At 58.2% G+C, this 20,772-nt stretch overlaps 4 protein-coding genes across 6 annotated transcripts; 3 read left to right on the forward strand and 1 right to left on the reverse strand.

Moving 5' to 3' along the window:
- Positions 1–26: 26 nt before the first annotated feature.
- Positions 27–5,804, forward strand: RNF166 (ring finger protein 166). 3 transcript variants are annotated; one of them, XM_052686266.1, is made up of 6 exons: positions 27–202; positions 1,820–1,976; positions 2,392–2,504; positions 2,875–2,989; positions 3,454–3,561; positions 4,375–5,804. In XM_052686266.1, the coding sequence occupies exons 1-6, from the start codon at positions 27–29 to the stop codon at positions 4,438–4,440; spliced, it is 735 nt and encodes a 244-aa protein (XP_052542226.1). In that variant the 3' UTR covers positions 4,441–5,804. The 3 variants fall into 3 exon arrangements, with proteins under 3 accessions (XP_052542226.1, XP_052542228.1, XP_052542225.1); XM_052686268.1 differs by lacking the exon at positions 27–202 and adding an exon at positions 303–746 and having other exon boundaries at positions 2,342–2,504; XM_052686265.1 differs by lacking the exon at positions 27–202 and adding an exon at positions 308–746.
- Positions 5,805–9,195: 3,391 nt separating this feature from the next.
- On the forward strand, positions 9,196–11,698 carry MVD (mevalonate diphosphate decarboxylase). The gene is made up of 10 exons (XM_052686264.1): positions 9,196–9,294; positions 9,615–9,685; positions 9,789–9,903; positions 9,974–10,114; positions 10,191–10,390; positions 10,465–10,539; positions 10,755–10,973; positions 11,042–11,157; positions 11,397–11,505; positions 11,576–11,698. Exons 1-10 carry the CDS (start codon positions 9,225–9,227, stop codon positions 11,654–11,656), a joined length of 1,197 nt encoding a protein of 398 aa, XP_052542224.1. The 5' UTR covers positions 9,196–9,224; the 3' UTR covers positions 11,657–11,698.
- A 576-nt stretch (positions 11,699–12,274) lies between these two features.
- LOC128082272 (cytochrome b-245 light chain) lies at positions 12,275–14,208 on the forward strand. Its single transcript, XM_052686272.1, has 6 exons — positions 12,275–12,398; positions 12,898–12,967; positions 13,206–13,280; positions 13,373–13,456; positions 13,523–13,604; positions 13,702–14,208. Exons 1-6 carry the CDS (start codon positions 12,341–12,343, stop codon positions 13,882–13,884), a joined length of 552 nt encoding a protein of 183 aa, XP_052542232.1. The 5' UTR covers positions 12,275–12,340; the 3' UTR covers positions 13,885–14,208.
- A 462-nt stretch (positions 14,209–14,670) lies between these two features.
- IL17C (interleukin 17C) lies at positions 14,671–16,454 on the reverse strand (the record flags this gene model as incomplete). Its single annotated transcript, XM_052685923.1, has 2 exons — positions 14,671–15,315; positions 16,117–16,454. Coding segments are annotated over 2 exons (588 nt in total), but the record flags the coding sequence as incomplete, so codon positions are not given.
- Positions 16,455–20,772: the final 4,318 nt, after the last annotated feature.

Consider the following 20,772-nt stretch of genomic DNA (forward strand, 5'->3'; position numbering starts at 1 on the left):
ACGCCATCCCTACGCCCGCCGCCGCCATGTTCCGCAGCCTGCTGGTAGCGGCGGCGCAGCGCCCCCAGGCCCCGGGCCCCGGCCCCCCCCGCCCGCCGCCCCCCGGCGGCCCCGCGGCCGAGGCTCTGGAGGCACAGTTCAGCTGCCCCATCTGCCTGGAGGTCTTCCACCGCGCCGTCGGCATCGCGGGCTGCGGCCACACGTGAGCGGGGGCGGCGGCGGTAGGGGGGGCTGAGGGGGTCGGTGTGGGCGGTGGGCCTGGGGCGGGTGGCGGTGCCAGAATCGGGACCCACATCCCGCTGCCCGGCCAGAACCGGGCTGTCAGTCCATCCTGCAACACGCCCCATGCCCTGCCTGCTGTCCCACAGCCTTGGTGGCACCGGGACCGCCGTGCCGTGCCATCCCGTGCCGTGCCATCCCGTGCCGTGCCATCCCGTGCCGTGCCATCCCGTGCCGTGCCATCCCGTGCCGTGCCATCCCGTGCCGTGCCATCCCGTGCCGTGCCATCCCGTGCCGTGCCATCCCGTGCCGTGCCATCCCGTGCCGTGCCATCCCGTGCCTTACCTGGAACAGGGACTTCCAACCCAGGACCCTCATCCCACAGCACACCCAGTACCGGCCCCCGTCCCATCTCCTGCCTCACACGATACAGTCACAGAATGGTTGGGTTGGATGGGACCTCAAAGATTATCTGTTTCCAAGCTCCTGCCGTGGCTGGAGTTGCCAACAGCTAAATCAGGAACCAGGTGAGGCTGCACTGGGTCCCATCCAAGCTGAATGCCTCCAGGGATAGGGCAACCACGACATCTCCACACCAAGGCCCCATCCTGCACTCCAGCTGGTACTGGTGCCCCCATCCCATCCTGTGCCCACACTGAGTCCTGCTGTTCCTCCCCAAAGCTGACTCCTCTCCCTGGCTTTTCCAATTGGGGTTTCAGGTTGGAAATCCCCACTGACACCCCTGGGAGTGCACTGGGTCCCCTTGGCAGCACAGTGTGTCAGTGCCACCTCTGAGCAGCTTTTGGGGATTTTCTCCCATGGCTGTGGCAGCTCTTGGTGTGCTTGAGGCTGAGGGTGCTGCAGGGGGTTGGAAGGGAACTGGAGCAGAGGACCCCCATATGGTGTTTTCCCTTCTCATCTGCAGTGCACGTGGCTCCTCTGCAGCACTGGCCCTTCTAAGTGTGCCACGCTGCCACCTGGGAACCCCCGGCAGTGACATCCCTGCAGGCTTTGCTGCTGTCATGTGGAGAGGCAGTGTGTGAGATAGGGACTGTGCCAGCTGCCAGCACAGCTGCGGAGTGACATGAGCTGGGTAGCAGATGGGGATGCTGTGGCACTTTAGGTGACCACGTCTGAGTGCCAGGGGGTTGCAGGAAGAGGACAGGAGGTGGCACGGTGCTCAGCCCTCCCCTCCGTGTGGCTGCGTGGGCTTCCTTTGTGCTGCCAACGTAAAGACCTTGAGAGGAGGTGAGCTGGGCTCTAATGCTTGAGCTTGCATGCTTGCTTTGTTCCTTGCAGCTTGAGCGCTCAGCGCCCATTATTGTTTGGCTCTGCTCAAATCTGGGCCGGCTGCTCCCAGCCGTGAGTCTCCAAGCAGCAGGCACACGTGTGTGGAGCCCTATGGCACGTGCAAGGAGTGATGTTTGAAGGGCAAGCAGCTCCTTTGGGGATTGAGCTGTGCCTCACTCCCCCTCACCGTTTCCCACGCTGCCCCATGAGGATGCTGCTTGCTAGGTTTTGGGGCTGCCTGAGGTGCCCAGCAGCCTTGTGTCCTGCCCTGGGGCTGAGGTTTCACTCCTGCTGCTCTCTTTGCCCCCAGGTTCTGTGGGGAGTGCCTGCAGCCCTGCCTCCAGGTGCCATCCCCGCTCTGCCCGCTCTGCCGCATGCCCTTCGACCCCAAGAAGGTAGAGAAGGCTTCCAGTGTGGAGAAACAGCTCTCATCCTACAAGGCTCCCTGCAGAGGCTGCAGCAAGAAGGTAAAGCATGGCCCAGCCCAGCAGTCAGGTGTGGGGTGCTTCTGGACCGGCTGCAAGGCTGTGATTCGTGGTGCACCTCCACAGGCAGTGCTGGTTGCTTTCTGCCTTCCCCTGACAGTGGAGATTTCCCTGTAGCTGCCTCTGTGTCACCCTGAAATAAACCGCTGTCATGGTGGCAGAGCAGTTCAGGGCTATGCATGTCAACAGTTCCTCTTTTGCCAAGGAAATTGGAGCTGGTGCTGCAATAGTGCAGCCAGCCTGACTTTCTGCGTGTAACCTCGGTTTGCTCTGCTGTTGATTGGCCAAAACGTGGTGAAAACTGCTTTCCTCTGCCACACCGGTGGCTCTGGTGCTTTGTCTGACAGCTGAATGTGTTCCTGCAGCCTCTGGGAATGTTTCTCCTCTCCTCCTCCAGGTGACCCTAGCGAAAATGCGGTCTCACGTCTCGTCTTGTGCAAAGGTGCAGGAGCAGATGGCCAACTGCCCCAAGTTTGTCCCAGTTGTCCCCACATCCCAGCCTATCCCCAGGTACTGTCATGCATCACATAGAAAAATGCAGATTGCACAGATGCTCTCATCCATCTTCACTAGAAGCTCTAAAATCCAAACATGGGTTTTGTTTGCTCCTTCTCCCGGGCCGTTCACAACCACAAACATCAGCATGCTTATCCTGCTGGCATCTGCAGCCCTGGCACTGCCCCGTGTTTCAGCCAGCGAGAAGGGACTGAGCAGATCAGGGTGGCTGAGCTCATGGCTGGGCTGGGAACAGGCTGGTTTGGCTTTACCGTGGGCAGGTGGGACACAGCAGAACAGGCAGCAGCAGAGGTGGCTGGGTGCGTTTGGAAGCAGTTGATGCAGGCACTTGGCAGGGCTCTGAGCTTGTTCTCATTCTCTTTAGCAATATTCCCAATCGCTCAACGTTTGTGTGCCCATATTGTGGGGCCCGGAATCTGGACCAGCAGGAACTGGTAAAGCACTGCATGGAGAATCACCGCAATGACCCCAACAAAGTGGTGAGCAAGGCTGGTTCTGGGTGGGTAATGCTGGAAATATGACTAGATTCACAGCAGCCCCTGCTGGCTTTGTTAGAGGCTCTCTGGAGCGAGCTGCCTCTGTCTCACTGTGCTCATGACCGAGCTGGTGCTGGATTTGCTCTCTCTCTTGCTGTTGATTTGACTGAGGTGTGGGGAGCTTGCAGCTCTGGCATCATCTGAAAGGTGCTCATGTACACATTTAACTAGTCAGCAAGCTAAAAGCAGTCTGGGCTACGTGCCAGCAGCTTTGTGCGCAGAGGGATCTGCTGAGAGGGCAGAGGCACTTGGCATACCCACTGCAGTGGATACCCAACCCCAGACAGAGGGACACTGCTCACTTCTCTCTTGTGCCATGGCTGCAGCAGCTCCCTGATGCCCCCCAGGAGAGCTGGAGGCGGCTCAGTGCCCACATCTCACAGCTGTCCTGTCCCTGCCTGCTGCAGGTGTGCCCTGTCTGCTCAGCCATGCCCTGGGGGGACCCCAGCTACAAGAGTGCAAACTTCCTGCAGCACCTCCTGCACCGGCACAAGTTCTCCTACGACACCTTTGTGGTGAGTATGGCTGTGAGCCAGAACAGAATCATCTTCCCTGTGCCCCACACAGAGTGTCTGGGTGACAAATCCAGCCCTTCTTGCCTGCCAGGATTTGCCTGTCCTGGTTTGCAGCACATTGAGGGGTGCAAGGGGAAAGTTTCTCCTTTGGGCTTTGTGGGATGCATGCAGCACACATAGCCCCACTTGGGAGAGCTTCTGCGTGTTCACACTGGGCCTTGTTAGACACACACTAAGGCAAAAGTCACCCCCAGTGCAGCAGAGAGAAATGTTATCCCTCCCCATGAAGATGGTTTGTTTATTTCCATGTGCTCCATTAAACTCTTCCCCTGAGGGACTGTAATACAAAAGCCCTTTTCTTCAAGGCTTCACGTGGGGAAACACGAGGAGAGGGCGAGGAGCAGCCCAGCCTGCAGCCTGGAAGGTCTGGCTGCAGCACAGGGGGACGTTCTTTGAGGGGCTGCAGACCATCTGAGCGGGGCGTAGGAGTGTGACTGTGCAGCTGTGGTCACAGGGACTAGCAGATGGTTCTATTAGCATCCTAACTTTGTTGCTTGGACCTCCCTGCAACTATTTGCAGAGAAACATCCCCAGCCCAGGAAGGGAGCACTGGAGAAGCGTGTAGCCTTGCAAGAAAGCTTTCCCTGGAGCCCATCTGGGAAACCATGGCCAGTTTCATCCCTGCCTGCTGCCAGCTCTGAAAGCAGGGGTGATGTCAGGAGTCTCAACCCAGGCAGGAGAGGGACTGAGACGCAAAGGCAGGGCAGCACAGCCTCGCACCACTGCCTTGCTGACCATCCATTCTGTTTGTAGGACTACAACATCGACGAGGAGGCAGCGCTGCAGGCTGCTCTGGCTCTGTCACTCTCTGAGAACTGAGGGCTGCCGTGGAGCTTTGCTTCGGATCCCACCTCACACCCCTTTTTGCACACTCGACCTTCCTGCTGGGGAAGGCATGGAACTCGTTGCCCCCTGAGAATCACGGCCTCTCTTCCCTCACCTCTCTGGGCAGATTCCACCACCACGAAGAAGGGGCAGATGCCTCAGCATCACTCTGGACTGGTGAGTGAGCAGAGCCGTCCGCTGCTGGGAGGAGAGAGGACAGGGGGCCGTTCCTCAGTTAGGCATTTCATATCCGTACACGGAGTGTATACCTGTATCCAGATCTATTTATTATTAGATGCTTTTTGGCACCGTTGGTCTTCATGCTCTTTGTTGCAACTTGATAGGTACGTAAAACTACGTTGCGTTTTATGCGGAAATGCCCTCGTTTCAAACTGCAACCATCCACGTCCTTTTGAGGTTTTGTTTTCCTTTTTGGAAAAGGAAGAAAGCAGCACAGAGTGTTTTGTTCCTTTTTAAACCCCACGAGGTTATTTCTGGAGACGTCGCTCCGTCCGTCCGTCCATCCCCCCCCCACGCTGCAGTTGGGAGCTGCCTCCTCTCCCTGCTGCCACACAGCCCAGCCCAAAAGCAGCAGGGCTGAATCCCAGAGCGAGACTGCAGGCCTGCTGTGCCCACCTTGGAGCTGTGGACCTGTCCCAGTGCGACTCCCACCTCCCTCCTTTTGTACCAGCTCTTGTAATACTGCGTTCTGTTTTTCTACATGAAGCGGCGTGACGCCTTTTCCACGTTTTATAGAGCAGGAACAGAAGCTGTTACTCTTCACACCGCAATATCCGTCACTGGGGACGAGAGTATTTTTATGGGACATTATTAAGAAAGTATATTTTTTAACAAAGCAACAAAAAGAAACCAACCAAACGAACGTGCTGTGGATTTGAAATGGGAGAGGGAGGGAAGAGCTGGACCCTGGGCCTGCGGCTGGGACTCTGCTGAGCCATGTGAGCAGCTGGGCTTCCTCCTCTCTTCTCTCCAACCTGTTCTGTCCCCTTCTGCTGTCAGCTTTTCTCTGCAGGCAGTGATGAGGCCGTGTCAGCGCAGTGCTGTGTTCAGAGCACAGCCAGCCCCACAGCTCTGCTTCAAAAAGGACCTTTGGGAGGACAAGCAGCCCCTTTGTCGCGTGGCTGTGATCCCTGGGCTGTTGGCTGCGTCGCTGGGCTCCTCGGGTTCCTGCTGGGTGCAGCTTCTCTGAGCTGTGAGTGAGCTTCCTTCCTCTCTGCCCACAGTTTGCTCTCTCAGATGCTTGTGATTAAACAGCAAGCAGTGTTTGAGTGCTGGGCTTTGAGCAAAGGGTGCAGCCCACCAGGCTGGGCTTGCAAAAGCTCTGCTGGAAATTGCCCTCGTTTGGATTTCCCTCCAAACCCACGGCGCTGCTGTAACCCTTTGGCATGGCAGGGGAGGATTTCCCTAGGAGGTTTTGTGCTCCTGCAGTGGCACTGTTAATCCTTGCAGGCAGAGCTGGCTTCCTGGCACTGCTGGCTGTAACCCGGAGGGGCAGCTTGTATTTGGGTGCGTGGTGAGGAAGCAAGAGGGTTTGGTGCTGCCAGCTGGTGCTCAGTGCAGAGCAGCTGGGTTGGGTGGGGATGTCTGCCCTTGGTGGCTGTGCAGAATGCCAGCCCTAATGCAGAGCATCTGGTCCCCTGAGCCAGGAGACTTCAGGATGCTTCTCTCAGGTGGGCACTTGCTGCTCTGAGTGAAGCTCCATAGCTGCCTGTACTGGACAGGCAGAAATCAGCTGCAGGGCACGTGCTGTGCTCCCATGCCACGCAGTGTTGGGGCAGAAGGTGCAGCTCTTTCTCTCCTTCCCTTTTGCCTTGCAGCCCTGCCCAGGCCAGCGGGTCTCTGTGCCCCACTGTCCCCTTCCTCCCTGCCCTGTGCTGTCTGCTCTGCTCAGCTAAGTGTGAGTGGAAGGGAGATCTGCCTGGCACAGCCATGGCCCTGTGCAGCATAATTCCCTTCCCATGTAATGAGTTGCCAGCAGCTGGAGGAGAAGAGCTGTGTGTTGGTGCCCTGCCACCCTCTGGGCTCACACCAGCAAGGGGGCTGGCCCAGGTTTACCAAGTGGAGGCTGCGAGTTGACACCTGCTTCCCAACAGGGCTTTGGAGGTGGCTTTGGGAAGAGTGCTCCAGAGGGCAGCAGCCCCACTGTGTGCTGGAGGAGGACCCAAGGGGTCTCTCCAAGTTGGACCCCAAGCTTTGCCCCCACAGTCCCATCTGGGGCTGGCCCAAAGCTATGCCAAAGGACAGCGTGCTGCTGGGATGTGCCACTGCTCTGCTCTGGGGCTGTACCTATGCCCGTGGGGCTGGGCTGCTGCCTGCATCCCCACACTCAGAGAAGCATCCTTTTGTGGGTTGCCTGAGTCCTGGCTCCTTCCAGCTGTGCTCTAGCAATACTGTCTTTTTACTTCAAGTAGTACCGAGTGTTCTGGGGGCCAGGATCTCCCCTGTGCTTCTGGCAGCCCCCTGGCAGGGGGTGAGGGCTGGGGCTGCTCTGCTCCCTCTGTGCAGCCAGGGTTAGTGGGAAGCAGCGGTGTCTTCCCTACCCAGCACTGTACCCTTGCCACGTGTCCAGCCCAGGGGCTTTACCTGCTCCCTGTCCCCTCCTTGTCTGGGACCCCCAGGTTCCTGCTTAGAGGGCTCTGCCTCATGCAGCCCTCCATTGGAGCTCTCGCTGCCTGCCTTGGGCCATCTGGGACAGTGCTTTTAATGCCTCTGTCTCCTTCCTCCTCCTCTTCCTCCTCCTTCTCCTCTTCCTCCTTTTTGCCCCGGCAGTGTTGGAGCAGGGGCAGCAGTGGCTGCTTTTGTAAAGCACTTTAAGGCAGCGCAGGCAGCTCCTGCCTCTTGCACCCCTTGGTGTGGGGTTGGGAATCCTGCTGTGCTGCCAGCCGTGCTCGTCCATGTTACCCTGACTTTTTGCATAACGAGTAGAACTTTTAATGAGACATAATGTTTTTTGAAAAAGAAGAAAAGAATAATAATAATAATAATAATTATAAAAATACGACGACGTATTTGTAGCAAACCATTTTTTCTCAATAAAGGCAGTTTCATCCATGGGCAGCCTGGACTGCAGTCTGTGCCCCCCAGGGAGTCCAAGTGGGGAGCAGGAGGGGATGGCACTGGGGCCAAAATCCTTCCCTGTCCCCTGAGTCATCAACTCCTGCCATTCATGGAGGGATTTGGCCATGCTGTGACATCACCAGACCCCATGGGAGCCCCATGGCCCCTTGTGCCCAGTCCTGGCTGCGTGTCCTGGCACACGCTGAGCGTGCTGTCCTAAAAGCACTGCTGGGTGTGAGCCAGGGCAGTGTGATGGGTGTTCCTGCTCCGGGTGTCCTGGCTCCGTGCCCCTATGGAGTTCCCTGGGGACGCAGTGCTGGCTCTGCTCAGCCTCTTTTTGCAGTTCAGACACCCTGAGGCTGAGGGTCCTCCCTCAGTTTCTGCACCATAAAGGGTTTTGGGGCTTCAGGCTCTTAAAGATGGAGCTGAGCCCCACGGCTGTCAGCAGGGAGATGTCCCTTATTGATGCAGTGCATCCTCATCCCCAGTCCACATCCCCTGCCCTGCTCACCGCTGTGTCCCCATGGATGGAGCCAAGCTGCCCTCATGCCCCCAAGCCAGGCTTTTTGGGCTGAGGGGGGTCTGTGCTACTCCTGGCCGCTTTTGGGTGGGAAGCCCTATAAAGAAAAGCAGGGATATTGGGTTTTACTGAGCTCAGCTTTAACCCAAGCACAGTGCCATGGCTCCCCTGGCTGTGCCCTGCTGGCCGTGGGGTCCTTGGGGCTGGAGCTGGCTGTCCCTCGGGTTTTAGCTCTGCTTGCTGAGGAGACTTCTAGCCTGGGTGCTCCTGTAGGATTTGTACCCCAGGGATCCCACCAATAACTGAGCATCCCCAGCATGGTGGTGGTGCCCCACGGTGTCACCCTGGGGGCTGGGGAGCCCTGGGGGCATTCTGGGGGATGTCAGCAGAGGGATGCCACACCTCCCCCCTCCCCGTGTGCTGTTTGCAGCCCCGCTGGGCTAAATCGGGTCCCCACCTGTCCCTGCGACAGGGAAAGGATCCCACACCCCAAAATAGCCGCGTGCCTCCTCTCGCCCATGGAAAATGCTTGTAAAGCTCTGGGGGGGGGCACTCAGAGCCTGGGGTGGCCTCCGCCGCACCTGCCAGCACCCATTGGGGGGGAGGTCGTCCAAAATACTCCCTATGGGCTGCTCCCTCAGCCTCTGGTGGGGGCTTTTGGGCCCACCCCAGCAGTGTCACCCACATACCAGGCGTGTGCCCACCTCCAGGCACAGGAACGAGGGACAAAAACACCCCACGGGAGTGAGGGGATACTGGGGGGGGAGTGGATCTCGGCTGCCGAAGGGGCAATAGGGGCTTGTCAGGCTGGGGTGCTGGGAGCACTGGGGATACTGGGAGCATTGGCACTGGGGGTGTATAGGGGGGTTATTGTGGGCTCTGGGTGGGCAGTGGGGTGCTGGGGGTGCTGGGGGCACCGGGATAGGGGCACTGCGAGCACGGACCCCCAACACAGCCCGTCTCCGCGCATGCGCGCTGCCCACACGGCACCACGTTGGCCCCGCCCCCTTCACGCCTTCGCTCTGCTCCATCAATGGGCGGGATGGGGCGGGACCGCCCCGTGGTCCGATCTCTGCTATTGGTCGTCCGGCCCCGGCCGCTGTGCCTTCAGCCAATGGCGTGGCGGGACTCGCACGCGCGAGCGGCTGGGCGGGGCGTGGCGGCGGCAGTGTGCGGAAGCATGGCGGCGGAACGGGGCACGGCGCGGGTCACCTGCACAGCGCCCGTCAACATCGCCGTCATCAAATACTGTGAGTGCGGGCGGGGGGCGCGGGGTCGTGCCGTGCCGTGCCGGGTTTTGCTGTGCTAAGTGCCGAGCCGTGCCAGGCAGTGCCATGCTGTGCTGAGCTGTGCTACGCCGTGCCACGCCGTGCCATGCCCACCACAAGCAGTGCCGTGCTGTGTGGTGCCGTTCCAAGCAGTATGGCATGCTGTGCCAGGCTGTGCTGATGAGCAGCAAGCAGTGCCGTGCCGTGCCAAGTGGTGCCATGCCATGCCAGGCAGCGCCGTGCTGTGCACAGTGGCACTGTGCCTTGCCAAGCATTGCTGTACCTCTCCATATCTTTCGCAGGGGGTAAGCGTGACACCGACCTCATCCTGCCCATCAACTCCTCACTCAGCGTGACGCTGCACCAGGACCAGGTTAGTGCAGGGCTGCGTGCCCACCTCCAGCCCTGGGGGATCCGATATCCCCCTCCCCATCCCCGGGGCTGCATGTCCCCGAGCTCAGTGCCATCCCATACAGCTGAGGACCACCACCACAGCCGCCGCGTGCCGTGACTTCACCGAGGACCGCCTGTGGCTGAATGGGGAGGAGGTGGATGCGGGGCAGCCCCGGCTGCAGGCCTGCCTGCGGGAAGGTGAGCTGTGCCGGGATGGGGGCACAGAGCCACATGTCCTGTGCTTCCTTATAACCCCATCCCGGCACAGTGAGGCGCTTGGCCCGCAAGAGACGCGGTGACGATGCTGCAGCCCCACTCAGCCTCTCCTACAAAGTGCACGTCGCCTCCGAGAACAACTTCCCCACTGCTGCCGGGTTGGCATCCTCAGCTGCTGGTTATGCCTGCCTGGGTGGGTATAGGGGACAGCGGGGGGTGGAGGGTGGGGTGATGGGGACAGCGTGAGCACAGCAGTGTTATCCCTGCAGTGTCAGCGCTGGCACGGCTGTACGGTGTGGAGGGTGAGCTGTCAGAGGTGGCACGGCGTGGGTCGGGCAGTGCGTGCCGCAGTATGCTGGGAGGCTTCGTGCAGTGGCACCGCGGGGAGCGGCCGGACGGCAGGGACAGCGTGGCACAGCAGCTGGCACCTGAGACACACTGGCCGGAGCTGAGCGTCCTCGTGCTGGTGGTGAGGGATGGGAATTGCCGTTGGGGCTGGGAGCTGGCCCTTGTAGGATGCCCACATCTTGTGGTCTCGTGTAGGTCAGCGGGGAGAAGAAGGCGGTGGGCAGCACGGCGGGGATGCAGACCAGCGTGGACACCAGCCCCCTGCTGAAGGTGGGTTGGATGTTTGATGATGACCAGCACAGGCTGCCCGGGGGGTGTCCCAGAACTGTGGAGACGTGGCACATGGGGACACGGTCAGTGGGCGTAGATCTTAGAAGTCTCCTCCAATGGTTGAGTGCAATGGGGCTGTGGTATTCTGGGTGAGCTGTGGGGAAGCAAATCCCATGGGATCTGTGAGATGACCCCCCCTGATGCTCTCCCCATAGTACCGTGCTGAGGTGGTGGTGCCGGAGCGCATGACCCGCATGGCGCGCTGCATCCGGGATCGGGACTTTGAGGCCTTTGGGCAGCTGACCATGCAGGACAGCAATCAGTTCCACGCCACCTGCCTTGACACCTTCCCTCCCATCTTCTACCTCAACGACATCTCGCAGCGCATCATCGCCCTGGCACACCGCTTCAATGCCCACCATGGGCGCACCAAGGTAGGGCAGCCCCCCCGCGGCCCCGCCCCGCTGGCACTGTGCACCTCTCACTGTGTCCCCGTCCCCAGGTGGCCTACACCTTCGATGCTGGCCCCAACGCGGTCATCTTCATGCTGGAGGACACCGTGGATGAGTTTGTGGAGGTGGTGAGGAGCAGCTTCCCACCCAACTCCAATGGGGACCAGTAAGGGTGTTGTCATTTGGGACCTGTGGGATGGGAATGGGGTTGGGGTTGGGAAAAGGTGGGGTGGGAATGGGTATGGAGATGGGGGTAGGCACTGATGGGATGGCGATAGGGAGGGAGATGGGGACTGGAGGGATGGGGATGGAGATGTGGATAGGGACTGGTGGGATGGGAATGGGGATGGAAGCATGGGACGGGGACATGGGGTTGGGGACAGCTAAGTGCCATCCCTGCTGCAGGTTCCTTCGAGGCCGGCCTGTTGGCACGGCAGTGCTGCCAGAGGAGCTGGTGTCAGCCGTGGTGGTGGATCCAGTGCCAGGGGCCATTCGCTACATCCTGCACACCAAGGTATGGGGGGGGACAGGGCCCCGACCCTGCTGCTCACTGCTGTCCCCTAACACGTCTCCTGTCCCCACAGCCTGGCCCTGGCCCACAGCTCCTGGATGACCCCAGCCAGCACCTGCTGGGCCCTGATGGGCTGCCGTGCCGCTCTGCCTGAGAATGGGGGACTCTGTGATGGGGACGCTATGATGGGGACACCACTGGGGACAGCAGGGATGCCCAGCAGGGGCTGCCCTTGGGGGGCACACAGGCAGGGAGCCACCATCCCAGTGCCTGCTTTGGGGCTGCGAGGTGCTGTGCTCAGCTGTACCCATCCTGGCCCAGACGTGTCCCCTCCCATTGCCTGGTTTTTACTCTTTTGTAACCAAATAACAGAGGTTTTCCAGCCGCAGCTCTGCTCTGGGGTTTGTTGGTTCTGTTTGCCGTGAGGTGCTGGGGGACTGTCCTGCCTCCCCCTGCTGTCCACTGCGTTGCTGCCCCTGCAGCCAGCCTCCTGCCGGAGCTCAGCACGCCCTGTGTCCCACCGGGGGTCCCCCCGGGTCGCTCTGTGTTCCCCATCAGGGCTGCTCCTGTCCCATGTCATCCTGTGTCCCCGCACCGCCCCGCGTCCCGCTGTGGCCCGGCGCTGCGCTGCGGGGGCGTGGCCTGCGCGAAAGGGGGGCGTGGTTTGTGTTCGGTGGGCGTGGCCTGTGGTTAACGAGCGTTAATTAGTGGGCGTGGCCGGAGCGTATTTATGGGCGTGGTTTACGAGAAGGGGACGTGGCCAAAGGAGGGGAAGGGGTTCGATTGCGTCGCTGCACCGCTGCCTTCCGGGTCGGGCTGAGCCGAGGGGAGCCGGGCCATGGGGCAGATCGAGTGGGCCATGTGGGCCAACGAACAGGCGTTGGCGGCCGGGCTGAGTGAGTGCAGGGTTAGGGGGCTGGGTGATGAGGGGGAGGGGGGTCGAAAGGCTGAATATGGGATGGGGATGCAGGGATGGGGTGAGGATATGGGGAGGGGGTTTAGGGGTAGGGAGGCGGGGTTGAGGATGCAGGGCTGTGGAGATGGGATATGGAGAGGGGGTCGAGCCCTCGCCCCACGCAGCGACCCCTGGCTGTGTCCCCCCCGAGCCGTTCCCCTCGCCCCCCCCTTTCCCCCTCCAGCCCGTTTTGGCCCAACCCCTCCTGGGATGGAGGAAGTGAGCGGCACCGAGGACGCGGAAGAGCTGACGAGTCTATCGTCCCCATCGTGTGTCACCGTGGGTCTCCCACGCTGTCCCCCCCCGCCATGCCACTACCGGGAGTTAAACCCCCCCCGTTCCCTGCTCGGGCTCCTGAGGGTCCCACCGCGGAGCGTCCCCCGATGTCCCCACTCGTTGGAGGTGCCGGGGGTGGCAGCCATGTCCCCGCTGTCCCGCAGTCATGCTGACCGGAGGAGTCGTGGCGGTGGCTGGGCAGTTCAAGGGCTGGTACTTCGCTGCGTACGCCATGTATCCTTATGGGACTCGGGGTGGGAGGGGGCACCTGACCCTGTGCAGGCGGGGAAGGGGGGGGGGGGGGTGTCCTACATCTCCTTCCCACTGTTTGGCCCCACATCGCTCCATTCCGGCCCCTTTCCCTACAGAATTCACCCCCACCCTTGACCACATTTCTGCCCCACTCCCTATGGATCTCACCCCATACTCTTGGCTCCCAACACCCTTTTCCTTGACTCCCCCCCCAACTCAGTGCTGCAGGTGCCTTCGTCTGCCTGCTGGAGTACCCACGCAGCAAGAGGCAGAAGGGCTCCACCATGGAGCGCTGGTGAGTGATGGGGTGGCACTGGGGTTCCTACATGTTGGCGGGGGGTCCTTTAGGGCTGGGTGCCCCCCCTGACTCTGCATATTACCCCACAGTGGCCAGAGGTACATGACGGCAGTGCTGAAGGTGTTTGGACCCCTCACCCGGAATTATTACATCCGTGCCATCCTGCATGCAGCGTGAGTGGGGTTGGGGATGGGGGGCACACCCTGAACCACCCCCTTCACCCTCCCTTGTGTTCTCAGGCTAGCCGTCCCTGCTGGCTTCCTGCTTTCCACCATCCTGGGCACTGTCTGTCTGGGCATTGCCAGTGGCATCTACCTGCTGGTGAGCTGCTCTGGGGGAGCAGGGGGTGGTGATGGGGTTGAAGGAGAGGGTTTCCCCACTGACTGCCCCCTTTCCTCCCCCCCCCACTGCCCTGCAGGCAGCTGTGCGTGGGGAGGAGTGGCGACCCATTGAGCAGAAGCCCCGGGAGCGGCCCCATATGGGGGACACCATCAAGCAGCCCCCCAGCAACCCCCCACCGCGACCCCCTGCTGATGCACGCAGGAAGCAGATGGTCGAAGTGGGGGGGCAGGTGAACCCCATCCCTGTAGAGGTTGAGTAACACAGAGCAGGGGGTCCCTGCTGCTGCACTCACTTCCCAGCTTCACCCCTCACCCCCCCACTGGTCCCCAAACCCCTGGGGGGGGGGGGGGGGTCTTCCTCCCCAGCTCCTGAGTGATTTCAGAATCCCTGGGGGCTGTTGAGATGCCCGCCCCATGTCCCAGGGGACTCTGCCAGCCACGCAGCCCCACTGTGCTGCTGGGGTTCACGCAGCTCTGCTCGCTGCACCACCTTTTCACATTTTGTATGTTGTCATTTGTTTTTTTTTCTTCTTTTCTTTTTTCTCTGGTTGCTTTTTACAATAAAAGGACTGAAAGGCCCCAGATCCTTCCTGACCCCACTGCATTCATTGCCCCCGTGTGCCCTGGATGTGTGGTGGAAGCTCGATGCCCAAATCTTTAGTGACCCCACCGATGGGACAAACCTGGAGTGGGGACAGGCTTGAGGACACGTGGTCCCCAGAGGTGACACCCAGCCCCTCACCCCCTCACCCCCCCCCCCAGCGCCCATGGGTGCTCTGAAGATACGTGGGACAACCCCTGTAGGTGGCGCTGAGCCCATGGGATGTGAGTGCCCAGGGCAGAGCTGTGGGAAAGGAGTGGGTGGTGATGGGGTGCTTGTGTGGGGTTGTCCTCCTGTTCTCCCCATTGCCTCCCCCTTCTCCTGGGTGTGCTTTGGGGATGGCAGATGCCCCCCAGCATCCATTGGGGGTTACCCAAAGCACCTTCATCCCTGCATGTTTGGCACCTCCCTTCCAGCATCCACGGGGCACAACGGGGGGGACCCGTGCACCTCTGCCCCTTGCCCTCCCAGTTATCCCAGCGTGGCACATTGGGAGTCAAGCTTTTATTTTCAGGCTGCACGCTGCCGGCGTTAAATAGCACACGGAGGTCTCAATAAATAGCACTGAGGGGGAATAAATAACTGGGAAGCACCCGGGGAGGGCTGCAGGTACGGGCTGAGGCTGAGCCCAGGGCTGCTGCCTTATGGGGAGGCTTAGGGGAGGGTGAGCAATAAATACGGGGTTACAAAAATAAATCCCCCAGCGGGCATCATAAATAACTCATAAATAAATGGTGACGGGGTCGAGGAGGAGGACGGGGTGGGAGGAACGAGTGCTCTAAAACAAGCACGAGGAGGGTGACACGGTCACGGGGTCGGGGGTGCTCCGAGGGAGCGGGCTCAGCGGCCGGTGCGGGGCAGGACGCAGGTGCAGCCCACGGGCACACGGATGTAATCCACCTCGAAGGTGATGAGGCCGGGGCTGGAGGGACGCGGGCAGGGCTTGCGGCGCAGCACCATCATGGTCTGGTGGATGAGCACCGAGTTGAGCGCCGTCGTCTCCCTCCCTGTCTTCACATCCACGCAGCCGGTGCACAGGCACTCGGCGAAGGCCAGCTTGCGTGGGTAGCGGTCCTCGTCCTCGTCGATGCTGCAAGAAAGGCAAGGTGGTGAGCAGCCGCCCCTCCGTGTCCATCCCTCTCCCTCCTTCTCCATCCCGCTGTGTCTAATTCTCTCCATCCGGCTCCATCTCGCTGCATCCCACCCGCTCTGCCCCTCTGCATCCATCCCACTCCATACCGCTGTGCCCACTGCTATCCAACCCGTTATTTCCATCCCATTCCACCCCAGTGCTTGTTCCAGTCCATCCTGCTGCGTCCTACTGTGTTCATCCTTATTCATCCCTCTCCATCTCTGTGTTCATCCTGCTGTGTCCGTCCTGCTCCATTCCACTTTGTCCGTCCCACTGTGCCCATCCCTGTCCATCCTGCTGTGTCCCTCCCTCTCCATCCCTCTGTGCCCATCCCTATCCATTCTGCTGCATCCCAGTCCATCCCTCTCCATCCCACTGTACCCATCCCTCTCCATCCCATTGCATCCAGCCCTCTCCATCCCAACGTGTTCATCCCACTCCATTCCACGGTGCCCATCCTTGTTCATCCCACTGCATCCATCCCTCTGTCCCCATCCCTCTCCATCCCACTATGCCCATCCCTCTCCCTTCCTCTCCATCCCTCTTCATCCCACTATGCCCATCCCTCTCCATCCCACAGTACCACTCCTGCTGTACCCATCCCTCTCCATCCCTCTCCATCCCTCTCCATCCCTCTCCATCCCTCTCCATCCCTCTCCATCCCTCTCCATCCCTCTCCATCCCTCTCCATCCCTCTCCATCCCTCTCCATCCCTCTCCATCCCTCTCCATCCCTCTCCATCCCATTCCCCACACCCACCGGTACCGCCACGGTGAGATGGATCTCTCGTGGGGCTCACTGTGCAGCCCTGCACGGAGCTGCAGCGTGGGGCAGGAATGCTCTCTGCGTCTCCGTCGCCGTTGGGCTGCCTCGATCTGGGGCACCAACTGCACCGGCACGTGCTGCTCCCAGCGCAGGCTGCGGCCCAGGAGGTGTGCGGGGGCCTCTCCATCCCGCAGCTCTGCCGTGCCGTAGCAGCGCACGTGGGGGTGGTGATGCATGGGGACGGCAGGACGGCGCAGGCAGCAGCACAGCACCACGGCGCTCAGCAGCGCCAGCGCTCCCAGCCAGCCCTGCGTGGGGGGCAGAGGATCAGCTGTGTGTGTTACACGCATCGATGCACGGCTGGCATGTGTGCAGACGCATGTAACGCACACAACATAGCTCTGACACGGCTGTGCACGGCATGTGGCAGGCACCTCTGTGTGCACATGGATGCAGGAAGGTGTAACAGACGTGCATCATGCATGCAGTTATATTTGCACGCATGTAACGTGCACATCATACACGCTTACAGCACGTATGCAGGCTTACGACCCGTTTACACACAAACTGCATGTGCACGACATGTGCAGAATGCTTTGGTGCACGTGTATAACACACGTGTAGATGTAATGGATATGAAACACAGAACATATGCACTGTATACAAATGTAACAAGTATGCACATACACACACACACATATGTCCATATGCACTCATGTAACACTTATACACACATGCACACAGCTAAGCACATGTACACACAGATATGCACATACACACACATATGTCCATATGCACACATGTAACACACACACATGCACACAGATAAGCACATATATGCACACACAGGCCACATGCACACACGTAACACTTGTGCACATGACACATACGTGCCCATTTAACACATACACACACATAGCACATCTATAAGCACACCCCTCTATGCACACACACAAGTACACACATTTAACACACCCATACACACACACAGGTGGAACACATCTATGCACACCCCCCACACATTCATACACACACATACAGCACAGCTATGCGCACAACCTCTATGTACACACATCCATAGCACACACATCTATACACACACATATTTAACACCCTTCCACAAACACACACGTGTATTTAACACTTTCACACACAAACACACATCTGTGCACATACAGAGGCAGATAGAACACGTCTATACACACACACCACACACCCATGCAGCGCATCCATGCATGCACATCTCCATACACAAACATAACACACCTATATACGTGCCCTTATGCACACATGTTACACACTCATCCACAAACACACATCTGTGCACACACATATCTCCATAGAACACATCCACACCACACATCTATGCACACACACTCATATCTAGCACATCTATATGCACACAGAGCACATCTATACACACACACACAACACATCTCTGTACACACACACACCCTACACACATGTATGCACAGAGATAGAACACATCTAGACACATATCTATGCACACACACCTCTATGCACACACATTAACACATCTGTACACACACACACCATGCACACACACGTATGCACAGAGATAGAACACATCTAGACACACATCTATGCACACTCACCCATATACAGCACATCCATACACACACGCTTCTATACACACACATCTAACATATCTATACACACACAGACCATGCACACACACGTATGCACACAGATAGAACACATCTAGACACACATCTATGCACACACACCTCTATACACACACATTAACACATCTAGACACACATCTATGCACACACACCTCTATACACACACATCTGACACATCTATACATGCACACACCATACACAAACATGCATCTGTGCACACAGAGCACATCTGTACACACATCACACATCCATACACACACATCCATACACACACACCTCAGCACACAGAACACATCTGTGCACACACCCCTGTCTATACACACACATCCATACCCACACACAGCTGCACGCACACAGATCTCTATACACACACATCTCACACATTTATACACACACATCTGTGCACACACATCTATACACGCACACCACACATCTCTGTACACACATCTAGACCCATCTCTATGCACACACACACGTATGCACACAGATAGAACACATCTAGACACACATCTATGCACACACACCCATATACAGCACATCCATACACACACACCTCTACACACACATCTCTACACACACACAATATACACAAACACACCTGTGCACACAGAGCACATCTGTACAGACACACCACACATCTCTATACACACACAGGTAGCACACCCATACACACACACACCATCCACATACATCTAAGCAGACAGAACACATCTGTACACACACATCTAAGCACACAGAACATATCTATATACACACATACCTATACACACACCACACATCTCTGTGCACACACATCTAACACATCTATACACACACATGTATGCACACAGAACACATCTATACATACACATCCATACCCACACACAAACACAGCTGCACACACACCTCACACATCTATACACACACACACACCATACACACACCTGTACACACACACACCCCTTGCACACACATGTGTGCACACAGAGCACATCTATACACACACACACACCATACACACACATCTAGGCACACAGAGAACATCCATGTACACACATCTCAGCACACAGAACTCATCTATACACACATCTCTACACCATCCAGCACACATCTGTACACACACACACAGCATACACACACAGCACACAGAGCACATCCATACACACACATCTATACACATACACACACACATACACACCATACACACACCTCAGCACACAGAGCACATCCATACACACAAACACATCATACACACACACCTGTACACACACACACACCCCATACGCACACATGTATGAACACAGAACACATCTATACACACACCATGCACACATGTATGAACACAGAACACATCTATACACACACACACCATGCACACATGTATGAACACAGAACACATCCATACACACACACACCATGCACACATGTATGAACACAGAACACATCCATACACACACACACCATGCACACATGTATGAACACAGAATACATCCATACACACACACACCATACACACACATCTCAGCACATCCATACACACACCATACACACAGAACACATCTATACACACACACACCACCATACATACATGTATGAACACAGACCACATCCATACACACACACACACCATACACACATGTATGCACACAGACCACATCCATACACACACACACACCATACACACACATCTCAGCACACACACACACACCATATACACAGAACACATCTATACACACACACACACACCATGCACACATGTATGAACACAGAACACATCCATACACACACACACACCATACACACAGAACACATCTATACACACACACACCATACACACACACATATGCACCCACAACACCCCCATACCCACACACCTATGCACAGCCCTATGCACACACATCCCTACCCGCACACCCACAGCACACAGCACACACACACACCTCTATACCCACACATCTCACCCCCCCCCTAATCTATCCATACCCTCCCCCCCCACACACAACCCTCCCCCCAACCGCAGCACTGTGCACACAGCTCCTGCCATGCTCGCACCACCCCGTTCGCACTCCCTCCCTCCTCCCCCCCCCCCCCCCCCGGCTGCCCCCCAGCGTTACCATGGGCTGCAGGACGTCGTCGGGCTGCTCGGAGCTGCAACCTGCCGCGGCCCCGAGTGGCAGCGCCGCCGCCGTCCCCGCCTTTATATAGGGTTAGTGCAGGTGATGTACACACACCTGGAAACTCCAGCTCGGGCTGCCTTCCTCCTCCCAACAGCCGCGGCACTTCCTTCTCCCGGCGTGTCCCAGCCCTGCGAGGAGGGGAGCTGGGAAAGCAGCCGGCCTCGGCCCGCTGCGCGTGTGCCGGGAGGGGGAAAACGGGCAAACAGGGCTTCGGTAGGACGGCCGTGGGGTTTTTGGGGTCACAGAGTAAAGAAGAAGGGGTGATGGTGGCTGGGAATACGAATGGGGTCGCCGGGTGAAGCCCACCCGCACGCTGACCCCCTTAGGGAAGCCAAGCTGCCGTGCCGAGGACGGGACGATCCCCGGAGCTGTCACTGCGCCGCTCCGTTGCGCAAGCTGAGCGGTGATTTCACCGTCACGTTCCGGGGCTGCTGTGAACCTGGAGCAGAAATCCCGAATTGGGCAACCTTGGAAAGGGCTGAGGTGGGAGCTTTTGGGGGGGCGCAAAGGGGCTCGGGTAATTGGGGGGGTGTCAACCAACCCCCCCCGGTCCCATAGGGCTGCTTATAGGGGGCTGAAAAGCAGGGGATGGCTGAGGTGACAGAGAGAGGAGGAGCTGGTTATCAAAATACTTTATTTCAGGGAAGATCCCTCAAAAAAAAAACAAAACAAAAAAAAAAAGGAAAAAAAAAAACCCAACCAACCAAACCCAACGGGAGAAAAGGAGACAGACATCCCACAAAAGGCCTTCGGGGCTCCTTTCCGCTCAACTCAAAGCAGCCGAGGCTTCAAATAAAAGACAGGTTGCTTTCCCAATGGGGACTTTTAGAGTCAAGAATATATATATA

The sequence above is a fragment of the Tympanuchus pallidicinctus genome, unplaced genomic scaffold (assembly GCF_026119805.1).
Source record: "Tympanuchus pallidicinctus isolate F22 unplaced genomic scaffold, pur_lepc_1.0 scaffold22, whole genome shotgun sequence".
Classification (NCBI taxonomy): Eukaryota; Metazoa; Chordata; class Aves; order Galliformes; family Phasianidae; genus Tympanuchus; species Tympanuchus pallidicinctus.